The sequence below is a fragment of the Acinonyx jubatus genome, chromosome C1, assembly GCF_027475565.1.
Source record: "Acinonyx jubatus isolate Ajub_Pintada_27869175 chromosome C1, VMU_Ajub_asm_v1.0, whole genome shotgun sequence".
NCBI classification, from domain to species: domain Eukaryota; kingdom Metazoa; phylum Chordata; class Mammalia; order Carnivora; family Felidae; genus Acinonyx; species Acinonyx jubatus.
This window is the reverse complement of record NC_069381.1, coordinates 173,711,030-173,733,456: the sequence shown is the minus strand read 5'-3', so window position 1 is coordinate 173,733,456 and position 22,427 is coordinate 173,711,030. Positions and strand designations below refer to the sequence as shown.

Genomic DNA, 22,427 nt, shown 5'->3' with positions numbered 1-22,427 from the left:
CCGATCACTACAGTGCAGTGGTAGCAGTCAGCAAGCCCTGTTCCTGCCCCACTTCTAAATGAGAACAAATTGCAAGTGTTTCCACACAGATGAGGAAAACCTCTCAGGTGAAAGACCGGGACTGGGAGCGGAAAGGGGGAGGGGAGGAGGAAAGGCGGGAGGGCGGGCGGGCGTGCAGGGCTGCGAGGGTCGAGAAAGGGAGAAAGGATTTTGGAGAACCGGAAGAGAAATTGCCTGGAAAAGATACCAGTCAGTTCACGCGAGCATAGGAGAATGAAGGAAGGTGTGGACCGAAACATCGCTAAGGGAAAAAATGGAATTGCTGCGCTACCTGATATTTCGCTGTACTGAGAGGAGTTCGATATTGCTGTTCAAAAGTTTGGGGCTGAATCGGAAAACCGAACTAATTTGTTTTAATGACACAGTTGTTCATGTCACAAAAAATAAAAAGTTATTAGAGGAAGTGTGATCACAGCATGTTATACAAATCAGATATGTACAAAGTCATAATGTAGAAAATGAAAAAGGATTTAATAAAAAAATTGGATATAACTGAATTTGAAGGACAGGGAGGGGAAACACTAGATTCCATTGTTTTAACCTCTATACTATGCTAATTTAATCTTATCTCCGGCCCTGCTTTTTGCTCCTGAACTCCATTCTTTTTCAATGCCTAGTACTTCTCTTTATCTGAACGTCACAGAAGCACTCCCAAACTAAGTTCATCCTTCATCTCCCCCCAATCTGCTTTTTTCATTCTTTGTCATGGTTAATGATTCTATTTATCTACCAGTTCCTCAAACTAGAAGCCCAAGAGTCTCCTCTTTCTTTCACATTCTATTGTTATTAACCACTTAATTTCCACAAGTATTGAAAGTTTACTATCTGCAAGCACGCTATAAGGTGCTGAGAATTTAAAAACAAAAAAGACATTTTTCTGTGCTCTTGAGAAGGAGCTTAAGGGCTAATACAGGAGACAGAGATGAAATCAGTCATTTCAATACAAAATGATACAGTGTGCATAGGACAGAGGAGGCTGTGTCTGAATCAAGTCTTGAGAAGGGGGAAACAATGACCTGGGGAAGAATGGGGAAGGGTGAGGTAAAGTGGCAGGAGGAGGGCATTACAGATAAAAGGGCAGGGAATAAGCAGAGGCATAAAAAACAAAACCAAAAAACAAACAAACCCAATTCACTTCCAGTTGTAGTATTAAACAAGGTCTTGTGTGTGTGTGTGTGTGTGTGTGTGTCAACTAAAAGTCGCTCCCACATTTTTCTATCACAAACATATGTTTTTCCTTCTTTCCTCTCATCCTACAAACCTTATGTAATACATTGAAGAATCCAAGAATTATTCAGATCAAGAAATTAAAATCCCCTACAGAAAACTAGATAATATGACCGGAGTTTGGTATTCTCCTTCTCTATTGCTGTTGCTATCGTTTTCTGAGAGCAGTGACATGGGCAGTTCCAAGACTTGAGCCCAGTCTCTCAGTCATGCCAAGAGAGGAGGTGCCACTTCCCCAAATATGCATGATGATATAGAAATTCTTGCTGCTAGCTTGCCCTTGTATAGCCACAACTACAAGGCTTGGACCCCAGTTTCCTGGTCAAGTCAGTGGAGGAGTGGCATTCCCTCTCTACCTCAAACACTGAGGATAGAGCTGGGGCCAAGGTTCCATGAGTCACTCTGTTTATCAGACACTTCTACCTCACTTCCTCCCAGACTGTATTTTTCACTCTAGCTGTTGTTGCCCTAACCAGCTTCACAAAGATGTAACTGTGCTTTGCTTCAGATGCACCACATGGCTCTTATTTTTACCCTGGGACTTCTCTACCACTGCTGTGTTAGACTTCTGATGGAACCCATCCAGTCATTCCAATGCAAGAACAAATCTGGAGAGTGAGGGAGCAACCTTTGACTCTTACAAAATGGATCTTAATGAAAGCTCAGAAGCACATCCTTGGATTGATGTTTCCTCCTTTTCTATTCACTTTTCCTGCCCCCCACTTCTGTTCCTTAGAGTTATTTCCTATAATCTACCCTGATTTAAGCCCCCATTTCAGGCTCTAATTTGGGGGTAATCTAGGCTAATACACATTGCCTTTGTACCTGGCCTCTGACCTGCTGTTTCCCTGATCATGAAGTATAAAAAGCCCCACAGTCTAAGAGTCTGGGTTCCTTTCCCCAAGTCTGACACTTGGGCCGTGCAAGATTTCACAGCAATGTTCCAAATGTGGTGCATGATGGGGAGCCCGTACCTGTTCCTGTTCCTGTAAAGGTCTGGTGTGCATTCTGCTTGGTCATATACCATTGTTTGCACTACACCATTGTTACAGTGCCTGAAGCATGCTGATGCTGCTGGTGCTTCAGCAGACTCCCAAGCATAGTAAGGGAGAAAAAAAATCTCCGTCTTGGTATGATGCTCATCTTTGATGGCCTGACAGCCAATATTACAAAGTGCTTTAATGTAACAGCACTTTCCCCAAGGGCACATGGTGGTGGAGTGACTGAATTTGGAAAGATTTCCAGCTTCACTCATATACAGTGAAAAAGGGATCAGAGTCACAACTAGTCTAGACATGGACTCCTTTCCCAGCCAGGAAAGGAGAATTAAGTAGAACTGTCTGGAGCTGATATTTAGCTGACATGTATCAATATGGCCACATCGGTTGTAAAAATATTGATCCCTTTCTTATTGTTTGGTAGACTGAATTGCTATAGCCCCAAGCTGTTTGAATACCTCCCTCCCCTGGGATCTCCTGGAAAGCTTCATGATCCAGCAAAGGCTACCTATGACAAACAAGAGGTCTCTGAGATCCTACTCCAACATTATGGCTGATGTCTGTTCTTATTGCTCAGTGATCATGCTGTACTGGTGGTTAAGTATTTTTAATATCATCCCTGAAAATGTAGGCAGTTAGTCTCTGGGTGCTCCCCCACTCCCCCTACAACTTGATTAGAACATCTCTACCTGTCTCTGATCCTGTTAACCAGGAGCATCACTCTGAGAGGATCCTTATTGGGGTAGCCTCAGATACAATAGTTGGGCTGAAGAGACCAGATGGTGGGCCATGAAGTCACATGATATATTCAATTTTGTCATCCACTAACCAGAAGCCCTCTGTTCTTAATTACACAGTAGGACGTATGCTCCCTCCTATCATGGCCTTGTCCCTTTTTATTATTGATATTCTCACCAAATGATCCAAAGGCTTTTCAGACTTTCATATGTGAATGACTCCTTAGTATGTACCTCTAACCCAGATCACTCTCCAGAATTTGACTTCTATGATGAAAGTTTCCACCTAAATATGTGACTCTCAAAAGGGCTTGTTGTTTCTTTACCAGTCAAATCTCTCAGCTCTGGCCCTTGCCTTGCTTGACAAATGCCAGGTGGGAATGATGATTCCAAGTAATCTTCGTAAAAAGGGAAGAAAAGCAAACCCAATTTTTGTCAGAATTGTCAAGTCTCAAACATCATTGGAAACCACTATCAATATCTGCTGATCCTGAACATCTGTAGAGCTCAAATTCTTCATAAAGCTCTTGCCATCATCTCGATCAGGAAAGGCAAACAATGCAACTTAGTTTCCCAGACACAACTTGGCCAATTCAATTACAGAGAAACATCATCTGGCTTGTGTAATGTTCCCTGCTGTCTTCCAGTGATTAGCAAATGGATTAGTGGACAACTTCCAGGATAGAAGTGTCATCAACTACCAAAATGACATCTTAATTTATTTACATTACCTGATCTAGCCTTGGAGATTGTAAACTACCAGCAATGATAGTACTTCTAGGAAAACACTGAAATGTGTTTTTAAGACTTTGACCATGTCATATTCTCTTCAACAATGCAGCTACGTCATGCCAAAGTGTCAGTGTCCTTTAAGAGGGAACTGTCAAGGGAATGCAGAAATGAATGGAATTCACTAGATATTACTGGCAATATTTTTCATTGCTTCAGCCTTCTCACTTCAAATACTTGAACAACAAGAAGGGATTTGTCAGTTCCAGTTATAGCTATAATCTTTCAGAAGCCAGTGACCCTCCAATCCTATGGTACTCTGCACCAAGCCAGGTGGCATTAGTCCTTACTCCACCAACGCCACAGATTGAATAATTCTCACCCACAAGAGGAGAATTTCTGCCTTATACTCACTACTCTTGGAGACTGCTCTCAACAGAAGTTGATTACCCTGCATGGAAATGAGAGCTATTAGCTATCTAAACTACCTTTGAGACACAGAAATACCATCTTCAAGAGACTGTACTGCTTGCTAGTACAGTAAGGCTACAGAGCCTGAAACATCTCTGAAAACCCAACCCAGAGCAGGTGAGTCAGGCTGCCTCACTGCCATCAAGCAAATCTTATTCTCAGGCACTTGAACTTCACAGCAGTCCAGTGGTAGATACAGTAAATAGCATAAGTAGCAAACAAGCACTTCTGTGGTTTAAGTCTTAGCCCAAATTCAGAAGTGTTCAGTGGTGTATAGTTCTGAATGTGGTGGTTGGGGAATGACCATCCAATTGTAGTCATTGTACATCATCCTGATTGGACCCTTTAGTCAAAACTTTGAGCTGATCTATCTATCTGTGACATGCTTGCTGAGGACTTGCTCCCTCAGTTCAGTTATTAAATCCCTCTGGGACATCCATGCTAGACTTAATTTCCAATCTGATCAACTGGTAATGGTAGAAATCCCCTCAAGCTGTGTAACACCCCTGTTCCCATTTAATTCTTCATTGATTCAATTAAACTCAATTCAGTTAATTCAATTTAACAAATATCTGTTGATGCCTACTTTGTATCAGGGACTATCTTAGGCACAAAACATGTAGGGATAAACAGGGCAGGTAAGCGTCTTCTTTTTCATGGAGATTATGTGTATGTAAGCTTCCTGTTTACTTGTTCTTGACATCAGACTTACTTTTGTGTCTAAGCTAGAAATAAAAACTCAGTGAATATTTGTAAAACGAATAAATCAAACTAGAGTCCTTTATGAACATATATATGTATATTTTGTATGTGTATGTATAATTTTTTATTTAGCTATCAATGACAGAAGGAAAAATAAGAAAACTCCATGAAACTACCTTACCATTAACTGTATTAAATATTCAAATGATCACAATTCTTCCACATTTTATTGAGACGCTAAGAAACAAATTTTGTTTTCAGGGCATTTGCTTTAGTAACCAGATTTATATTGACAAACTAAAGTCTTTTTCAGGTAATTTTCTCCTCAATTACATGTACAGTTCAGATAAAAAGTGGTTCTTTTCCACCTAATTGACCATTAAAAGCTTCTGTTATTAGATCTATTTAGCCAAGGGAAATCTGGCTAATTAGGGGAGAATATTAATTCTTTTCTTCCTTAGTAAGGTTATGCAGAAACTTATTGCCATATTAAGATTATGTATAAAAACACACTGAATAAAGATTGAAAATCTTATATTTTGAATATCAACCCCATAAAGTGCAAACAATTACATGCAATACACAAATCAACAAATTTGTTCTCAGAATAGTCAAGAAAGGAAGCATCTGAGTGACATTTTATTCCTGAAGACAAATTGTCATCCTTTTCCAGTTTCCAATGAGATTAAAATCTATATAAAATCTATTGCTGTGCTCTCAACTCCAGTCAAGTGAAATTCTAGTACATTTTTAACTGAATTGAGACTTCTCTTTAAGCCTGTGCCCACAAACTGGAAATCTATTTAGAAAATGATTAGATATATTTAATCAGCGAAAGTAGCTGGGAATACTGTCTGGAGCACACATTTTCCATTTTACTCTCCATTCCATTTGGCCTGCTACAAAGGAACTTACAGGAATTTTTTTTTTTTTTAAGAATAAAAAATTTACATATGCTGAGGAGATGCACAGGATTTAGTGGTACCTACTGTGAATATACAGGCTTTAGAGAAGTCAGGCCCTAAGAAGGAAGGAATTTAAGGGGCACCTGGGTGGCTCAGTCCATTAAGCACCCTACCTCCGTTCAGCTCATGATCTCAAGGTTCGTGAGCTAACAGCTCAGAACCTGGATCCCACTTCAGACTCTGTCTCCCTCTTGCTCTGTCTCTCTCCCCCTCCCCCCACCTCTCTCGGTCTCAAAAATAACTACACATTTTAAAAAATAAAAAAAAAAGAAGGAATTTAAAAGTTAGGTGAACCAAAAATACTTATTAAACCAAATGCTACTAAAATACCAAAGCTTAGATCATTGATGCAAATTGATCCTTAACTTCAACTTTCATATCATTCATTTTTGAGATTTACAAAAATGGCATTATAGATGACTAACCAAACTGGCAATCATTTTGTTTTCAAGTTCAGAGATTTTTCTCATTGCATTCCAATTCTACTCTTGACTCTATTACTGATTTTCCTATTTAGGCTGTGTAAGAAAAGGTATAAACTGAAAACTCTTTATCAAGTATTTGAAATCTGATCTGTTCTGCAGAAGTTGGAGGTTAAGATGAAAGACGCAAGACTTAAACATAATTTTGGTGCCATTGAAAAAAATGAAAGGTTTATTGAAAAGATTCTTTGGAGTTCAAAATATCTCTTTTAAGAAATGTGACTAAATACGTAAAACTGAGCCAAAGATAAATTACTAAATTAAAAAGATGGCTTCTAATAAAACATATTAAATTCTCTTACCTGCTGCACTAAACTCTGCAAAAATATCTTTATTTGTTTGAGGCTTCCCATCTGGATCAATGTCCATGATAGTACGCCATAATTCAGAGAATCTGGCTCGTTTTTCTTTGGGCATGTATATTCCATGCCACAGTGCTTTCAGCATGTAGTCAATATTGATCAGAATTTGCCCAATTCTGGTATCATAATAAGCTGGTGGTAATTGACAAGAAGAACTCTGATCATAATTAGCTTCTAAACTGATTGAGGGAATTTGATTAAAGCAATAAATTCCAACAGCCAACTCCCTTATAATTTGATGAACTTCTCTATAGTCTAAGAGGGCAACAGGGTCCACAGGAGTCAGAAGGATTGCAGTGGAGAAACTGACATTATTCATTTGACTCATAATTCCACATGGGATGTCCAACTGAGAGCGGACATCATCTTTGGCAGACAACCAGCTGACTAAGGCAGTAGTTAGCAACTCTTGTACTTCACTCCGATCATATTTTTCAAAAAAAACAGAAGCATTTCTCTGTATGGATAAGTTTTCCAGGTAGGTTTCTTCATCTTGAATTTGATCAAATCTAGGTAATCCTTTTTTGGGCAATCTTAACATTTCTAATTAATTGTAGGTGTCCTTTCTGAAGTTTCTGCAATGACTAAAAAGAAAAAGGCAATGAAATTTGTCATGGTAATGAAGCTAGATTTCTCAAGAAATAAATCTGCACCTTTATTAGGTTGTTTCATGATCAACCATTACATTTTCAGTCTTGTTTTAATAACATTTTTAACAATTGAGGTACAGTTGTCATACAATATTATAATAGTTTGAGGTCTACAACACAACGATTCAATATTTGTAGATATTTTGAAATGATCACAATAAGTCTAGCTAACATCAACACCATACATAGTAACAAAATTGTTTTTTGTAATACCTACTTTTAAGATTTGCTATCTCAACAACTTTTCAAATATGCAATGCAGTATTAACTGTAGTTGTCATGCTGTACATTACACCCCATGACTCATTTATTTTATAACTGGAGGTCTGTACTTTTGACTCCCTTCCAACTTCACCTACCCCCCAACCCTCTCCTCTGGCAACCACCAATCTGTTCCCTGTATTTATGAACGTGTGTGTGTGTGTGTGTGTGTGTTTTAATTCTACATATAAGTGAGATCATACAGTATTTGTCTTTCGGTCTTATTTCATTTAGCATAATGCCCTAAAAGTCCACCCATGTTGTTGCAAATAGCAATATTTCATTCTTTTTTATGGCTGAATATTCTGTTGTACACATTACCCACATTTTCTTTATCCATTCATCTACTGATGGACACTTACGTTGTCTCCATATCTGGACTGTTGTAAATAATGCTACAGTGAAGATGGGGGTGCGTATATCATTTTGAGTTAGTGTTTTAATTTTCTGCAGTTAAATACCCAGAGGTGGAATTGCTGGGTCATATGGTAGTTCTATTACAATTTTCAATCTTAAGCTAATTGCACCATAAGAAAGTTGAAATTTGAGTTAAAATAAAATAATAAAACTTTTAACCTTGAGGCACCTGCGTGGCTCAGTTAAGCATCCTACTCTTGATTTCTGTTCAGGTTATGATCTCATGGTTTGGGAGATTCAGCCCCATGTAGGGCTCTGTGATATCAGAGCAGAGCCTGCTTGGGATTCTCTCTCCATTATCTCTCTGCCCCTTCTCACGCATTCTCTCTCTCTCTCTCAAAACAAATAAACATTAAAAGAAAATGCCTTTAACATTAATCATATTCTGCTTTTCAAAAGAAGTCAAAAGACACTAAGAAGTATGTCAAAAAGAAATGTTGATAGAGAAGCTACTGTTGTGTATCTATTCCTTTTTTGTTGGAGAAGGCTTTTTGTAGATTTGTTTTGTTTTCAGTTTTTTTAAAAGCAAGAAAATAAAGACCTGCTTAAAGGAAAAGGAAAGACAAGAAGAGCCTGCTTAACTTTCTGCTTCTATGTAACTAAATGCCTTTCTGTTCCTGGAAAAATAATGATCATAAGCACTATTTTTTGAGCATCTACTATTTGTCCAGTTCTTTCTACATAGTATTTTATTTATTTCATTTAATTGGCCCTTCGTATATAGTGATTCTCAACATTTAGCCTGTATTGAAACCTCTAGGGCTTGTTAAAACAGGTTGTTGGAACTTGCTGTAGAATTTCTGATTCAGTCGGTTGGAGTGAGCCAGGGAATCTGCATTTCTGAAAGATTAGAGATGATGTCCATACTGCTAATTCGGGCAGGACACTTGGAGAACCCAGCTCTTTGAGATAGGCGTTGGTATCCCCACTAGGTAGACGCAGAAATGGAGACTAGGAAGTTTACAGACTGTGCCTATGGTTTCATACCTTCGGAATTAGAGCCAAGCCAGGTTTGTCCAAGACCTATGCCCACATGGACGCGAGAAAAAGGCAAGGACAAGGGAAGGGAAGAAACCTACTTTGAAATGATTGTTTCCTTGTCCAGGAGAGGGAGACTGCGTCCACACTGGTCCTTAGAATATTCCTGGAGGCCAGGGACGGTGGCCGTCTCGAATGGCTTCTCCCTGGGCCAGAATCCACCGTCCGGAGCCCCGCGTGGGCGAGAGCAGGGGGGAACCGCTGCGGGTGGGATCTGAAGGCAGTCTCCCTGAGGAGACTCCCTGCGGAGGGCTGCTTGCCCAGCGCACTCTGTCGACCCTCCCGGGCGTCCTCTGCTTCTAGCGGGAGATCTGCGTGTGGAAGCCGGTAGTTCTGGCGCGAGGATAGCCCGGCTGCGCCGCAAGGGGGCGCCCGTGTCCGCCCGCACGTAGGGCCTGCCCGCGCGTAGGGCCTTCCCCCGCTCGGCGGTCACACCGCACTGCTGAAAGGTGTCCCGGCCCCTCCGTTCTTTAAAACTCAGTCCCGCTGCGTGTTCTGGGCACCGTGCTTCCCCATTACTTTTCCCTTTCACGATTTGTCTCTATGAAAACACAAAACCAGAGTGGCAGAGATGAAGGCTCCAGGCCCCGAAGGAGTCCTGAGTTGGAATCCTACCTCCATCATCATTCTTTCAGTCAGCAAATATTTATGGAACGTTTATTATGAGCCAGGCACTGTGCCAGGAGTTGGAGACCGCTGGAGGGCAGGACAGACACAAAACCTCAAGGTGCTTCCAGTTACACAGATGATCATACAAGTATTTTGAAACAGGGTGATAATGTGAGATGTAATGATAGCATATGAAGGAAGGCTAACCAAAACCAGGGGCTCGGAAGGGGTGCCCAGAGGAAGTGATATTTTAAGCTGAGCCTGGAAGATGAAAAAGAGCTATCCAAGTGGAGTTGGAGAAATAGCTTTCCAGATACGGGGCACAACAGGTGATGAAGAATCCAGTTGAGAAGAAAGTTGAACTTTTTGAGAAACCAAACAAAACCTTGGTTAAAGAACTAGAGAGACGTGGGCACAAAACTGGCCATAGAGGCAGATGAGGGCCTGATCACCCGGGTCGCTGAGTTGATGATCCTGAGCTTCATTGTAAAAGTTTAGGCTGGGTTGGTGGCTGTAGATGCTAGGTACAGACTAGCGCGGTGGCAGCGGAGATGCAGCGCTGTGGATGGATTCGAGAAATAACGAAGTGGCAACAGACTGAATGGGGGTTGAGTGTTCAAAAAGAGAGTGGTTGTCCAGGTGGCACCCAAATTTGTCAGGAGAAATGGGAGATCAAGGCAAGATTAAGAGTTCAGCTGTGGACATACTGACCTTGATATATTTGTAAGAGAACCCAAGTAGAGATGCCATATGTGCTGTAGATATACAACTGGGGTTAGAATGGCAGCCTGCAGTAGATGCATACATTTGGGCAGTCTTACGGTGACAAAAGCCAAGGGGGTGGCTGAAATCATTGAGGGAAAGAACTGAGAAAAAAAGCTCGGAACCTAGGATGGGAGACCTGAGAAATTTAATATTTAAAGGTTGGGTGGAGAGGATGGAGTTACCAAAGAACACAGAGACAGCTGTCATGAAAACCAAGATTAGTCACAGAAGCCAAGAGAAGTGTTTTGTGAATAGGGGAATGCCCAACTTCATTGGCTGTTGCTGCTACCTCAAGGGGGATAACTTCAACTTTTCCACAGAGTTTGCCAACAAGGTGGTTTTATAACATTTGGGGGCAGAATTTCTTAGTCCAACCATGTCATTATTTCAGTTGCTACGGAGGTAGTATTAAAAATTTATGATTGCTGTTCAGGGCAGGGGATGTGAAAAAATCACTGCTTCTTTAAGAGATTTGCATGTTTGCACTTATGAACAATGTATGTAAATTCTTCTACTTAAAAGTTTTTTGCTTAGGTACCTAGATGGTTTGTTCCAACTGTTTCAAATCTTGGGAAAAATTGTTTAAGGACTAACACAGATCCTCATCCCAGGCTTATGGAATGTAGTAGTAAGAAGGTTCTAAAAAGAAACCAGGCCCGGGGCGCCTGGGTGGCGTAGTCGGTTAAGCGTCCGACTTCTGCCAGGTCGGGATCTCGCGGTCCGTGAGTTCGAGCCCCGCGTCGGGCTCTGGGCTGATGGCTCAGAGCCTGGAGCCTGTTTCCGATTCTGTGTCTCCCTCTCTCTCTGCCCCTGCCCCGTTCATGCTCTGTCTCTCTGTCCCAAAAATAAATAAACGTTGAAAAAACAAATTAAAAAAAAAAAAAAAAGAAACCAGGCCCTCTGAGGAATAAACAAAACACCTACACACAAGTATTCTGCTGGAGATGACCTGGAAATTCCCTACAGATTCAACTGGATCAATACATGTAAAGCTCATAAAGTAGTGCCTGCTTACATAGTCATCACAATATAGATGATAGATCTTTTTAGTGTTGAACTATATTGTTACTATTAAAAATTGTTACTATATTCAAATCTAGGCCGCTAGGCAAACCTCTTAGTTTATCTACTTCTGATAAAGAGCAATGTCAGTTTGGTGCTCAGGACCACATAGATACTGGAAGTTGTCTGCCTTCAGGTAAAGGGATGAAAGCCATTAAAGTAGTATTTAAATATGGTTTAGACATTGCATTTACCAGGGGATAAATTCAGGGCATGTGAAAGTGTCCAACAGACTTCTGTTTGTCAGTATCCTGAAACTGCTTTCCCACTAAGATTAAAAGAATCGAAGTACTCTGAACAGATCCAGAAAGGGTGTCAGCACTAATTGGGGATAGACGCCAGTGACCTTGGTATGGTGGTCACAACTAATGTGGGCGGATGTAAGGCTGGAGTGGAGCTGAAAAGGTGGAGAGGATGGAGTATGGATAGGAGGCAAGAGATGGTAAGCAGAGGAAAATATAGAACTATGTATGTGCATTTTACATTGGTTAGACCAGACTCCTTTAAACGTTGATAGGAAGGATCCTATAAAAGAGGGGCTGACGAGACAGGCAAGGGTTGGGATACAGAAAGCAGGTGGAGGCACAGCTTTTTGATGGGTGGATGGACACATTTCCTGTCCTGATGACTTTGATCTGTGAAAAGCTCAGGTCATGAGCTGAGAATGGGGCAAAGAGAGGAAGGCACAGATGTGTGGGACAGAATGCTTAAAATAGTCACAAGTTCTGACTGAGAAAATGAGCTGCCTAAAGAGATGTAACAGAAGTACCAAGTATTGCTCAGGAGTGTGAATCTCAAGCAAATTGCTTAGCTTCTGTAAACCTGAGTTCTCTCTTCTGCCAAAGAAGGCCCTGTTTAAGCCAGGCCCCTGACGACAATGACAAATTGAGTTATTTCTGGGTGTAGCTACCATGACAAGAGTCAGTAAAAGCTGCCTTCTTTTGTTGCTGGTGGGACATTACCATGTAAGAGCTCAAAGCAATGTTGATATCACAGTTTAAAACATCCCAACTATTCTTTCAAGTATTCTCTTTTTCTCGTCAACTTGACTAACTTGGTTATATTAAGCTATATAGTTAAATATAAATTCATGTAATGAACCTTAAAACCATTAGATTGTATAATAATAAAGCAGCCGAGTGTTTTATTTTTACATAATCATCATTCAGTAAATGTTGTTACATTGTGAAATATTATGTTTTAATCTCCTTTTCAATAGAAAGGTTTTCTAAGGAAATGACTTGGAGCCTTTCACATTTATCAGATGCCTTTTCATTATTCTTTTCCATTTTTGCAATTCTGGATCCAAACTGCATGGCCCGTTTCGGCAGAAGAGGAGAGGTTGTTAAGCCAAGTTCCACTGCTGCAAGACGCAAAATTAGTTTTTCACCAATTCCACGGGGCAAAGTCAAGTTTGCCTTCTCCCAAACTGGTAGGGAATTTAGAAAGGAGACGACATTTTCATCCAGGAAAGGAAATCTAAAATAAATAGATAAACATAACCACTACATAAAAAGATCCAATTTGTTATGATTATTTCTTTTGCATTTTATTCAATGTTAAAATTTATAGCATCAAATTAATTTTTCATGGCACTATTTTTCTCAATTAAAAATATTCTGGTTATTTACACAATTTCACACCTAAAATGTAATCACACTGACAAATGTTTCATGTGACTAATTTTAATACATATACTACAAAATAAATTTTGCCTGAAAAAATAAATACATTAGGCCTATGGTAAGAAATAATCTCAAATTGTTTCACAAGGAATCTTTAGCAGTGCCTTGAAAACAAGTATGGTCTTAGGTCAATTATTCAATCTGTGTTTGTTCTTTATCATATAAAAAGAGAATGAATATGAGATCAATATAGAAGCACTCTATAATCCTGAAATTGTGAAATGTTTACTTATGGTAAAATCTTACAGTATCAAAATTATTTAATTACATTCAACCCATTTAAATGGTGACAAATCAGTATAACAGAATAAAGTATTAGATTTAAAAAACTAACTTTCTGCCCTTTGGCTTCCCTGATTTCCTAGAAAATTCTGTGTTGTTTTGTTTTGTTTACTTTTTTTTTCTAAAAATTTTTTTTTAACATTTATTCATTTTTGAAAGACAGAGAAAGATAGACCATGAGTGGAAGAGGGGCACAGAGAGAGGGAGACACAGAATCTGAAGCAGGCCCCAGACTTTGAGCTGTCGGCACAGAGCCTGACACGGGGCTCGAACTCACGAAATGAGATCATGACCTGAGCTAAAGTTAGATGGTTAACCCACTGAGCCATCTAGGTGCCCCTAAAATACTTTAATACTCTCCTGCCAATTCCTTAATATGCAATACTGTTACAGTAGTGTTTCTTTCTGTTTTATTAAATTTTATCCTAGCTCCAGTAGAGAGACTGGAAAAGGTAAGGCATTCGTCATATGAAATATTTTATAAAAATGAATTAATCGCAAAAGCAAATCTATATATAGCATAATCTAATCAATTGATCGCTGAATTAACAGCATGCCAAATGCATAATAAACAATAAATAAATAAATAATAAATAAAAGTATAATAATTTAGTAATAAATTATTTATATCCACCCACTATCAGGGTATTTGTTAAATCACAATTCTCTATTAGCTGTTTAAACATTCCTCATATGCACTTTTACCTGAGGGTATCATATGGGGCCTTTAGAATTAACTGTTCTACGAAATAAAATAAATTCCCTTTTCTCTGACCTACCTGAAATAAAGGACTGAATATCGCTCTCTCTCAAATATACACACCCTTCAAAAGGAAAATATTTTTATAGTTTTTATACTGTGGTATATATTTAAATTATATAATATATATAAGAAACTGAAATAGAGGTAAGAAATGGTGAAGTGTTAGAGTAGGTGTATTACGATGTTCTCACAAAGCTGATCTGGACTCCCTGTTCTCGCATGCTGTACCCTTTTAATAAACTACCACTTAATAAATTAACCCACTTGAACAAACTTCTGCTTTTTATAACTATAACACATTTTTTTTTATCCTTAATAATTTAAAAAGGTGTTCTCAAGCACTTGTTCACTACCACCATAAATATACTGTTAGGTAAAAATAAACCCCTGAATTTAAAAAAAAGTATACATATGTAAATGCCTTGATCTCTTGGCAAGTTTTAGGTAACCTGCAACATATGACCAAACTGAGTTCAAAACACACATAGCAGAGGGGAATCCAGTTCTGGAACCAGCATTTACATCAGCATGGATCGAGCATGCATATATGTCCCTAGAGACAAAGCTGGGTTCTCTAACACTGGAGGGCAAAACGTGGGGGTAGGGCCTATGCTCTTGCTGGGAGGAAAGTAAACATTTACAACAAAACCAAACCCATTAAATACTTTCTCTCAGCATTTCACTACCTCGGTTTTATAGTCTTTTTCGCTGTGGTACTAATAACAGTCATGCCAAGACATTCCTTACAGAATGAGCTCTGGACAACAAGTGCTCTTCTGGCTGCCCCGCCCACCCCACTCTCCCTCTGACTGACGGTGTTTGTAATATAAAGCCAACATATTATTGTTGCTACTGTTACTCATTTGAGTGGTCTCCAAAGAAAGGGACCTAAAATTCTCCACAGGCTAATGTTTTGTTTGTTTACAAAATTACCCACAACACTTAATTTGAATTACCTTGCTTCTTTTCCATGATCACCAATAACTCTGTCATCACGACCAAGATTTCTAGAGGAAATTCGACCCAGTTCCATCTCGATTTCCTTATTTAATCCTTCCATTCCATGGGTCTGAAAGCGGACACGGTGACGAGAATAACCTGCAAGTTGCTCATCAGCACCGATTCCAGTAAGAACCACCTGTAACGGTTTACAGAAATCCCTTTTTATGATATATGATAAAGACAAAAGCAAAGCTTAAAAAATTATAATCTCAAAAATAACATCTTCAGACAAAAAACACACGGCAAGTCATAAAGTAGTAAAAATATGCCCAATTTTTAAAAAAGTCTTCTAGGGGCGCCTGGGTGGCTTGGTCGGTTAAGCATCCGACTTCGGCTCAGGTCATGATCTCACAGTCCGTGAGTTCGAGCACCGCGTCGGGCTCTGTGCTGACAGCTCAGAGCCTGGAGCCTGTTTCAGATTCTGTGTCTCCCTCTCTCTCTGCTCCTCCCCTGTTCATGCTCTGTCTCTCTCTGTCTCAAAAATAAATAAACGTTAAAAAAAAATTTTTTTTAAATAAAAGTCTTCTATGTTGCATTGTAGATTAAATGCAATTAAAATACGCTATGTTCTTGCAATCTAAATGCTAATAGCTTTAAAGGATAAAAATTAGGTCTCAGAAATTCTTCGAGTAGACATTCTGTGCCATACCTTTGCGCTGCTCTGATATGATTTTGCTTCGTCCTGGGTCACTAACCAACCAATTCCTCTAGAAGCAAACCAGACTGCACAGCCAATGCTATCGTCCAACACTGTATCCAAGGGCTGAACCAGGTGGCATATTCGAGTTCTTCTTAATTCTTGCAGTTCTTCCAGAGAAACATTAATTTCAACAAAATTCCAAGTCCGGGAAGGGTTAGCAGCCTGTAGTTCCTTCAGTCCCACTCTTCCTGAGATACGATCTGGTACACTGAATTGTTTATCAGAACTATCATCATCGTTACCAGCAACAGCAGCAGCAGCAGCAGCAGCAGCAGCAGCATTTTTAGAGGATTCTTCAGAAGGCATTTCACAATGATTTTTCTGTTTTTTCCTCTTTTTGTTAAAACCAGTAAGTATGGTCTTTTCTTTAGTCATGAATGCCACATTAAGAAGGTCAATGGGTTCATCTAAAGGTACATGATGGTCAGCAAGGGCCGCAATAACCATGGAATCAATACCCCCAGAAAACAGGATTGCAACATTTGCTTTCCTATCACAACTTTTCAAAACCTCACTTTGTGTCAGGTTTTCACCCCTAGGTAAACATAAGACACGTCTCTTCACTGCGATACTCAGGACATCAATGAACTGCTGAACTACTTCCTTCATGTGTCCATCAGTAAGAAAGACCTGAAGCGTTTCCCTGGTAGGTGGGACACTAGCAATGTTACTGCAATAAATCTCAAATGGAGCTTGTGGCAACGTCATATTTAAAGGAACAACAGGTTCTTTAAGACAGAGTTTGGCTTCATTTGCTACCACTGATACAAATGTTGGCAAGTTTGCTGAAATTTGAGTCAGGCTATTAACACATTCTTTGATAACATTCTCCCTAGAAATACATTTCCAAGGGTACAATTTTAAAACCAAAGATTCGGAAATGGAAGGAGACTTGAGATCAATTCTAAAAATTCCAGATGCTGGAACTTCTTGCCACTGGTTGGCCACTCCAGATGTTTGGGCACCAACTGAAGACAGGCAGAAACTCTTGCCCAAATTACTAAAATGCCAAAGCAAGCTACGGCGACCAAAAAAATCCCTACCAAACCATAAATGATGACTAGATGCTTGGTAATATATAAAAGACCAAGGACCCTGGACTTCTGAGAAGAGTGACAAAATATCAGATTCAGTCTTACAAGAGAAAAGATAATTAAACATTACTTGGGTATCATTTTCTTCAGCTTCAACCTTTATGCCACTAAAGACTTCTCCATTCCACAGGAACACATTGCCTCTTTCATCTTCCACAGGCTGGGCAGTCAAAACACCTCTTAAGTGAAGGACATGACCAGAAAATAAACACTGGTAGCTAACATCAGACTTTAACAACTGTTTACTACTGTTGGGTCCCCGTCGGTTAAGATTATACAGTAAATCCCCTTTCAAATCTTTGCTGAAATGCTCAACAGAAAAGCTTACAGAACAGCAAATGCCACACATTGTTATGTGAAATCAAGTTATTTCTTGATAAAATAAAATATTATTTCTTGATTTTGGTCTTCTCTGAGTTTTCTATTTCTTGGTATTCTTTTTTCAGTTCATCCAATATATCTGTGGAGGGAGGGGAGAAGATACGTCAAGTAAAATAAAAATTCTTGGACCTTCACCTAGTAATTCATAGAGCAACATAGGCTACTTACCAAGATCAAAGCACTTGAGCATATGCACTGTGTTAGTGTGAATAATCATTTACAACAGGCTTCTGATGACAATGTTTAACTTTTAGGAAAATAATTTCCATTTATTAAATGCTTACTTTGGCCTAGGCACTGGACTATGAACTTTATACATTCCTTCCTATTTATTTTTTTAATTAAAAATTTTTTTAACATGTATTATTTATTTTTGAGAGACAGAAAGAGAGTGAGGGAGAGGGGCAGAGAGACAGAGAGAGGGAGACAGAATCCAAAGCAGGCTCTAGGCTCCAAGATGTCAGCACAGAGCCCCACGCAGGCTTGAACTCAGGGGCCATGAGATCACGACCTGAGGCAAAGTTGGATGCTTAACCAAAATGAGTCACCCAGGTTCTCTTTTCCCTTTCTTGTTTAAATCCCACAAAACTTTTGAGTCCCAAAGTAATTCACTCAAAGTCATAAAAGGAGAAAGTTGTAGAAAATTTTCATACCTAGATCTATCTAAAATTCTAAAGCACACATTAATAATTATAGCTTTCTAACACTCTTAGGCTAACTTGAAGAAAACCAAACCACAGCATTAATCTTACTTATATGTATATCACCATCCAATCTTCAGATATAGATTTAAACATTCAGATAGACAATATAATTTAGGCACTACTATTATTTTCTACAGAAAGCCTAGAAAAGACTTTCCATGCATTTCTATATAATATACCAAATAAACTTACTTTTGCTTTCAGAAAGCATTTCTGTTCGGTCTGCAAGAAAGAATATGTTGCTGTTCTGTTGCTGCCTATATACTTTCTGCAAAACATAATTTAGGCTAATATTATGATTTGATCTAAAAAGTGTTATGTCGAAACTCTGAATCCTTTTAGTATATATTCCTGAACTTCAGTAACGTATATTCAGAACAATACCTTAGCAAATTACAGGTAAACAAAAGTCACCCATTATTCTACCATCTAGAAATTGCTACCATTAACACTGAAGTGAAATGTTTTTTCTGTATATACCATATCAGTTTTCTTGAACAAAAAAGGCTCTTATTATAAATACAGATTTATTATTTGCTTTTATCAAGGAACAACATATTGGGAACAGTTTCTGTTATCAATAAACATTCTTTTACAACATTATTGTATGGGTATAACATTACAGTTTATTTGGTTAAGTCTTCATGTTTTACACATTGAAGGTATAACCAACTTTAGAAATCAAAGTTGTAATGAATTTCTTTGTAACTAAATCTTTGTATAATCCCATGATTCATAGGTATCAATTCCTATAAGGGGAACTACTGGGTCAAAATGCTACATAGTTTTAAGGCTTTGATATACTCTGCCAACTTGCCCTCTAGAAAGTTTGTATCAGTTGTGACTTAAGTTCTAAAATTCCTTTAAGTGACAGTATCAGAAAGGGCTAACCAACCTGTCAGTATCAAATATTTTAAAGGGCTCAAAATAATTTCTTCCTGAACTTTAAAATGTAATTTTTGACAGTATTACTACACATAAAGCAGTAGCTTGCTTGTTTATAGATACATTAATGGAATTGTCATTAAATAACCATGTTAAATATTTGGCAGATTTGTGTAAAAAATGTGAGGAAGAGAGAAGCAATTTATCCTTTTTGTTTTTCAACAACTATCCACATTCACTTAAAGGCATAGTCTCCTTAATATATTTTAAGGTTATTTATTTCAAAAGAAAACACCAAATTCAAGTATAAAATAAATACCATTAGTGATTACATTGTATAATTAGTACCTTTTAGTTCAAAGGTTATGTGAATTGTATATGATGGGAATAAAATATTATCAACTATAATTAACATATAAGTATGTATGTGTATAAAATCTTGGACACTTTTGCAATGTAACTAAAAAGAATGCTGACATCTTGCAAATTTTAATGTAAATATAAATCTTAGATATAATTCTTGTAACTTTAGTATATAGTTAATATAATCAAACTCTCCCACATACAATTCAGAATTACTCTAATAACTCACCCTGTTCTTCTTCAGGTTAGAAAGTTCATCCACAACAATTTTTTGTTCTTTAATCTATTGAAATAAAAGAAAAACTTCTTAAATCAGAGGCTATCAAGTATGTTCAATTGAGGGCCCTTTAAAATTGGAGATGGGATATGGGATTATAATTTACTGACTATCCAGATGGGCAGTCTGTGAACATATAGATTCTTTCCAACAGCAGTGTGTGAGGGTGCGCCTGGGGGGAAGTTGAAAAAGGAAACAGTGATTATACTTGATAGGTGTCAGAAAGCCCACTGAACCCAGACAGAGGGTTTAGTGTTGGTAACCAGCATTCATGCAAGGACCAGAGTTACTAAACTAAGTTTGCACCTTTTATTTAAAATAGACAATAAGCACCAAGAGTATTTTTAATGACTTCTTTTAAGTTATGTTTTATTTTTATTATTATTATTTTTTACAAATAGCAAATGTCATAAGGAGTAGGCTACTTTTCTTCCCTCTCAAATATCAATGGTTTCCATGATTCATGTATAAATAGTGCAGCCACACATGCAGAACAAACAAGTAGTACTAAATGACCTACCTGGGGCTGTTAAGGTGTTATCACTTTCCATCTTGGCTTTATTCCTCTTTACATTTCAAAGACTAGCACAGTCCTGGCACTGCTGAACTAGGCCTCACTTTTTATTAGTAGGCTAGGGCACAATTAAGTGGGAGTGAATTTCTAACTCTTTTCAGCAAGGGCAGTTATACTGTGAACATGACCGATTACATTGTGTTATCAGTGCCTCTAAAAGCAGGTTTTATAAACTCTGTCCTACCTCACACACCTCACAGATCTGTCACACATCAGCATAAATGGCTTGCTATGGTAGTAATTGGAGTAGGTTGTATGTGGTTTGAAAATTCACTCCCTACTATGTGGCAATGAGAAAGAATGAAATATGGCCCTTTGTAGCAACATGGATGGAACTGGAGAGTGTGATGCTAAGTGAAATAAGCCATACAGAGAAAGACAGATACCACATGTTTTCACTCTTATGTGGATCCTGAGAAACTTAACAGGAACCCATGGGGGAGGGGAAGGAAAAAAAAATAAAGAGAGGTTAGAGTGGGAGAGAGCCAAAGCATAAGAGACTCTTAAAAACTGAGAACAAACTGAGGGTTGATGGGGGGTGGGAGGGAGGGTAGGGTAGGTGATAGGCATTGAAGAGGGCATCTTTTGGGATGAGCACTGGGTAATGTATGGAAACCAATTTGACAATCAATTTCATATATTTAAAAAAAATGAAAAGAAAATTCACTCCCTATGGGTGTGTACTCTTCTGTTTCTCCAGTCAGTGTAGTAACTGGCTAGATTGGAGTTGAATTCCAAGACCAAATTTGTATAACCTTCAGACTTACGTTTGAACAGTGCTTCCCCATTCATTTTAGGAATGACAGGTGTACATTATACATTTCACTTTACTTCAAACAAGGAAACGGATACGGAGAGATGAGTGACTTGCCTGAGATGTTAGTTTAGGACAAAACTAAAGTAAAATCTAGGACATCTAATACCTGAATGGCTATAACCATTCCCATCTCCAGTATATTTTTGTTTATGGCGGTTAAGATTTACATTGCTTAGCCCTCCCCCCACCCCCCCAGCCCCGACCTTTTTGGGTAGAACAGTGACCATCAGATACACGTTTCAGGATCATTGCTCTCGCTACAGTGGAGAACAGATAGGAAGAAGGTAAGGATGGATGCGGAGAGAGTGGTTAGGAAACCTATGGAAGATTCCCGATGGTGGATGAAGATGGCTCGTTTAGGATGGTGAGCGTACACTGTGATGAAGGGATCTATTTGAAATGAACTTCAGATGTAGAACTGGTAGGTGATGGGCGTCAAGAATGGCTTCCAGGTTATTGGCATGGACAACTGAATGGATAGTGGTGACATTTTCTGAGATGGGAAATACTGTAGCATCCGGATCTGGGGTGGGCCGTATTTCTAATGGTTTACAGAGTAAAGAGAAAAGACCTCCACCAAGCCTCTGTCCCACTGCCAAATGGGTCTACTCTTCGGGCAAATTTCACGATCTCCCTTTAACTGTGGCTGCCAAGTGCTAAGACTCAGGGCAAAGTCGAGGGCGGGCCATGTGGCGCGGTGGATCTTCTTTGGAGTCAAGCAGAGCCCAGTCCGAAGGTTCGCGACTCGTCCTACACTCACCTTGCTGCTAAGATCCTCCTTGTGCGGGGTCGAGTTATCTGCAGAGGACAGCGCAGCGCCGTCCTCGGGTTGAGACCCACGGCTGGGCATCTCCACAGAGCGCGGTGAACTCAGGATACGGCACCCCACTAGCTCCCACTACCCAACAGGCTCCAATTCAGCGCATGCGCGCTCCCAGCGGCCCCCACCCCCTTCCTTTCACTTTCCCATCTGTCTTACCGATAGCGGCTGCGCATTTGCTAGAGCGCCTGCGCAAACCCGCTCTATCTTGGGAGCAGTTGTGCGCGTGCGCACAGTTGCTTAGGACGTTCGTGAAATGTGAGTGGTATCTGAACGGTGCCCTAGCGGATCTGATGTGGAAAAGCTCCTGTGGTCACCACACGAGCTGGAATCCAGTGGATTGTGAGTTATATGCGCCCCCCAGTGGTAAATATAAAGAATAGAAGAGCGGTAAAAATACCACTTCCTATTTATTATCTAGGCAAAGAAGGATATGAAACTAGGCATAGATTTAATAGATAACATTTTTGGCAACGGAACCCTACAGACTTGGTAAAATTTTTGCTAACTACTTATTAGGGTTAAAAGATAAATATAGGATGCCT

The 22,427-nt window shown here is 39.2% G+C and overlaps 3 protein-coding genes across 4 annotated transcripts in view; all 3 read right to left on the bottom strand.

Moving 5' to 3' along the window:
- The window catches only part of ANKAR (ankyrin and armadillo repeat containing), a 72,392-nt gene extending 61,500 nt beyond the window's left edge, over positions 1–10,892 (bottom strand). The window contains exons 1-2 of one of the 2 annotated variants that reach the window (XM_027054725.2): positions 9,141–10,891; positions 6,674–7,317 (exon numbers count right to left, since the gene is read on the bottom strand). In XM_027054725.2, coding sequence (XP_026910526.1) covers positions 6,674–7,274 — 601 coding nt within the window. In that variant the 5' untranslated portion in view covers positions 7,275–7,317; positions 9,141–10,891. Of the gene's footprint in view, positions 1–6,673; positions 7,318–9,140 lie in introns of both variants that reach the window. The other variant, XM_027054731.2, reaches the window with a different exon arrangement.
- Positions 10,893–12,651: 1,759 nt separating this feature from the next.
- ASNSD1 (asparagine synthetase domain containing 1) lies at positions 12,652–17,410 on the bottom strand. The gene is made up of 3 exons (XM_027054796.2): positions 15,917–17,410; positions 15,222–15,403; positions 12,652–13,014 (listed from the first exon to the last, which is right to left on the bottom strand). The coding sequence occupies exons 1-3, from the start codon at positions 17,408–17,410 to the stop codon at positions 12,729–12,731; spliced, it is 1,962 nt and encodes a 653-aa protein (XP_026910597.1). The 3' UTR covers positions 12,652–12,728.
- On the bottom strand, positions 17,281–22,027 carry ASDURF (ASNSD1 upstream open reading frame). The gene is made up of 4 exons (XM_027054807.2): positions 21,823–22,027; positions 19,624–19,677; positions 18,339–18,414; positions 17,281–17,521 (listed from the first exon to the last, which is right to left on the bottom strand). Exons 1-4 carry the CDS (start codon positions 21,910–21,912, stop codon positions 17,451–17,453), a joined length of 291 nt encoding a protein of 96 aa, XP_026910608.1. The 5' UTR covers positions 21,913–22,027; the 3' UTR covers positions 17,281–17,450.
- Between the last annotated feature and the right edge of the window lie 400 nt (positions 22,028–22,427).